This window comes from Propithecus coquereli, unplaced genomic scaffold (genome assembly GCF_000956105.1).
Source record: "Propithecus coquereli isolate 6110/MARCELLA unplaced genomic scaffold, Pcoq_1.0 Scaffold86, whole genome shotgun sequence".
NCBI classification, from domain to species: domain Eukaryota; kingdom Metazoa; phylum Chordata; class Mammalia; order Primates; family Indriidae; genus Propithecus; species Propithecus coquereli.
This window is the reverse complement of record NW_012154840.1, coordinates 5,958,432-5,960,425: the sequence shown is the minus strand read 5'-3', so window position 1 is coordinate 5,960,425 and position 1,994 is coordinate 5,958,432. Positions and strand designations below refer to the sequence as shown.

At 58.2% G+C, this 1,994-nt stretch overlaps 1 protein-coding gene across 1 annotated transcript in view; it reads left to right on the top strand.

Moving 5' to 3' along the window:
- The first annotated feature begins 548 nt into the window (after positions 1-548).
- CDX4 (caudal type homeobox 4) overlaps positions 549-1,994 on the top strand; it is a 14,082-nt gene continuing 12,636 nt past the window's right edge. Inside the window, exon 1 of the mRNA XM_012664112.1 lies at positions 549-1,050. Within this exon, the coding sequence (XP_012519566.1) occupies positions 549-1,050 (502 nt within the window). The remainder of the gene's footprint in view (positions 1,051-1,994) is intronic.

Below are 1,994 nucleotides of genomic sequence, written 5' to 3'. Positions count from 1 at the left end.
GCAGAGGAGAGATGGAAGATGCAGGCTTAGCCTGGGAAGATCAGTGAAAGGGAGGAGCCTGCTGCGGTGTAAAGACAGAGAACAGGACTTTGCCCTGCTTCTGCTCATCTCTCTGACTTTGGAGGGAGCTGGTCAGAAATCCCTGGAGGAGTTCCTGCCTCCAAAAGCGCAAGACTGATACTATGGGGACCAGAGAGACAGAATCAAGAAAGAGGAGACAGAAAGGCAGCGAGCCTGGGGGAGAGGGAGCATAGAGTGAACAAGTTCCTGTGAAAGTGAAATGGCCCTTCATTTGAATGCAAATGCTATGTAAAAGCCTGAAGCCCCTTGACGTCAGCCCAACCATTGGTGGCCCATCTATAGAGGGCTACCAGTCACCTGGAAACCGTCGGGGTAGGAAACGTGGCATGGAGTAGTCTGAGGGGCGCAGAGGAGCTTGCTGCACAACTACCTACTGATAGATTTATTCTCCGCTGCTTCTCAAAGTTGGGTTGGAGCCTTGGAACTCAGGATGGCTTAGGGAGCTCCTTCCTTCTGTCCTAGCCACCATGTACGGAAGCTGCCTTTTGGAGAAAGAAGCAGGCATGTACCCGGGCACTCTCAGGAGCCCTGGGGGCAGCGGCACAGCTGGGGCGGGCGGCACTGGGGGCGGTGGGAGTCCGCTGCCAGCTTCCAACTTTGCTGCAGCCCCGGCTTACGCTCACTACGTGGGGTATCCCCATATGCCCGGCATGGCTCCTCACGGGCCATCCCTGGGAGCCTGGGGCTCACCCTACAGTCCCCCCCGAGACGACTGGAGCGCGTACCCTGGGCCGTCCAGTACAATGGGCACAGTGCCCATGAACGACATGACCTCGAGCCCCGCCGCTTTCGACTTGCCCAACTACAGCAACCTGGGCCCCGTAGGCGGCGGAAGCAGCGGCGGCTGCCTGCCAGGCCCGGCTGGCCGGTCGCTAGTCCCCATCGACGCCGGCACCGCAGACGCCAATTCCCCCAGCAGGAGCCGCCACAGCCCCTATGCATGGATGCGCAAGACGGTGCAGGTGACCGGTGAGTAATGGATTCCAATGCTCACACACTTTTCCTTCCTTCCCTTCTCTACTTCTCAGGCCTCTCCTGGGAGAGCTTAGCTGAGGAGACCTCCGCGTGGTTGCCTGGGCCATTAGGTATTTCCCTCGCGTGCCCCTGGGCTCAAAGCTCGCTAAATATGGCAATTGGGACTAAACCTACCCTGTGGGAGGTTTTTCGCCATTCGCTGCTCGATCAAGGGAGTGAGCGCGTGGACAATGGGCATGTTGAGCCCAAGGATCAACATCCAATCTCGTAGTTGCCCAGTAGGAAAACAGATGCACGGGAATGCTCAACGGGTGAATGAGGCGAGAGGACAGCCGTGATGTCCCAATGTTCAGGCACTGCTGCTTGCCTGCTCCATTTCCAAACCCTTCCCCATCCAGGCGGGCCGCCTCCCCCTACAAAAGGTGGTGATGTTCAACTTAGGTTCACGGTGCTTGGCTGGCAATGGATCCTCCAGTTTAGCCACGAAGGCCCAGAGGCAAAGCGGCCTCATCACCCTGGCCTCTCAAGGAAGCTCCAGCTTCCTTCGTCCAAGTTGGCAGAGGCACGTTGCCCTCAAATCCATTGCCTTCTTCCAACGTCCTTTCTTCCAATGGAAGCACCGAGGCGGTCGAGAAGGCTATAGCACTGAGCTGGTCTGTAATACACTACTCAATCCTCACACCTGCCAGGCATGAACGAATATCAGTCCCAGCACTATTGAGTGGCTTAAAGCCCTCATAACTATCCAGGCAGGAGTCCTCCAGGCGGAGGGGCTGAATGCAATTCTGCGACAGCGCACGGGAAGGCACAGTCATGCCAGCCTAATGCCGACTAGCAAGCCAGTGGTCCACTGCTGGGAGCCGGAGCCCGGGCGGAGGAAGTGGCCGCTCCGCTTTAATGTTGGAACGGGGTGAGGCGGCGGGAGGAGGGTGGGGGGG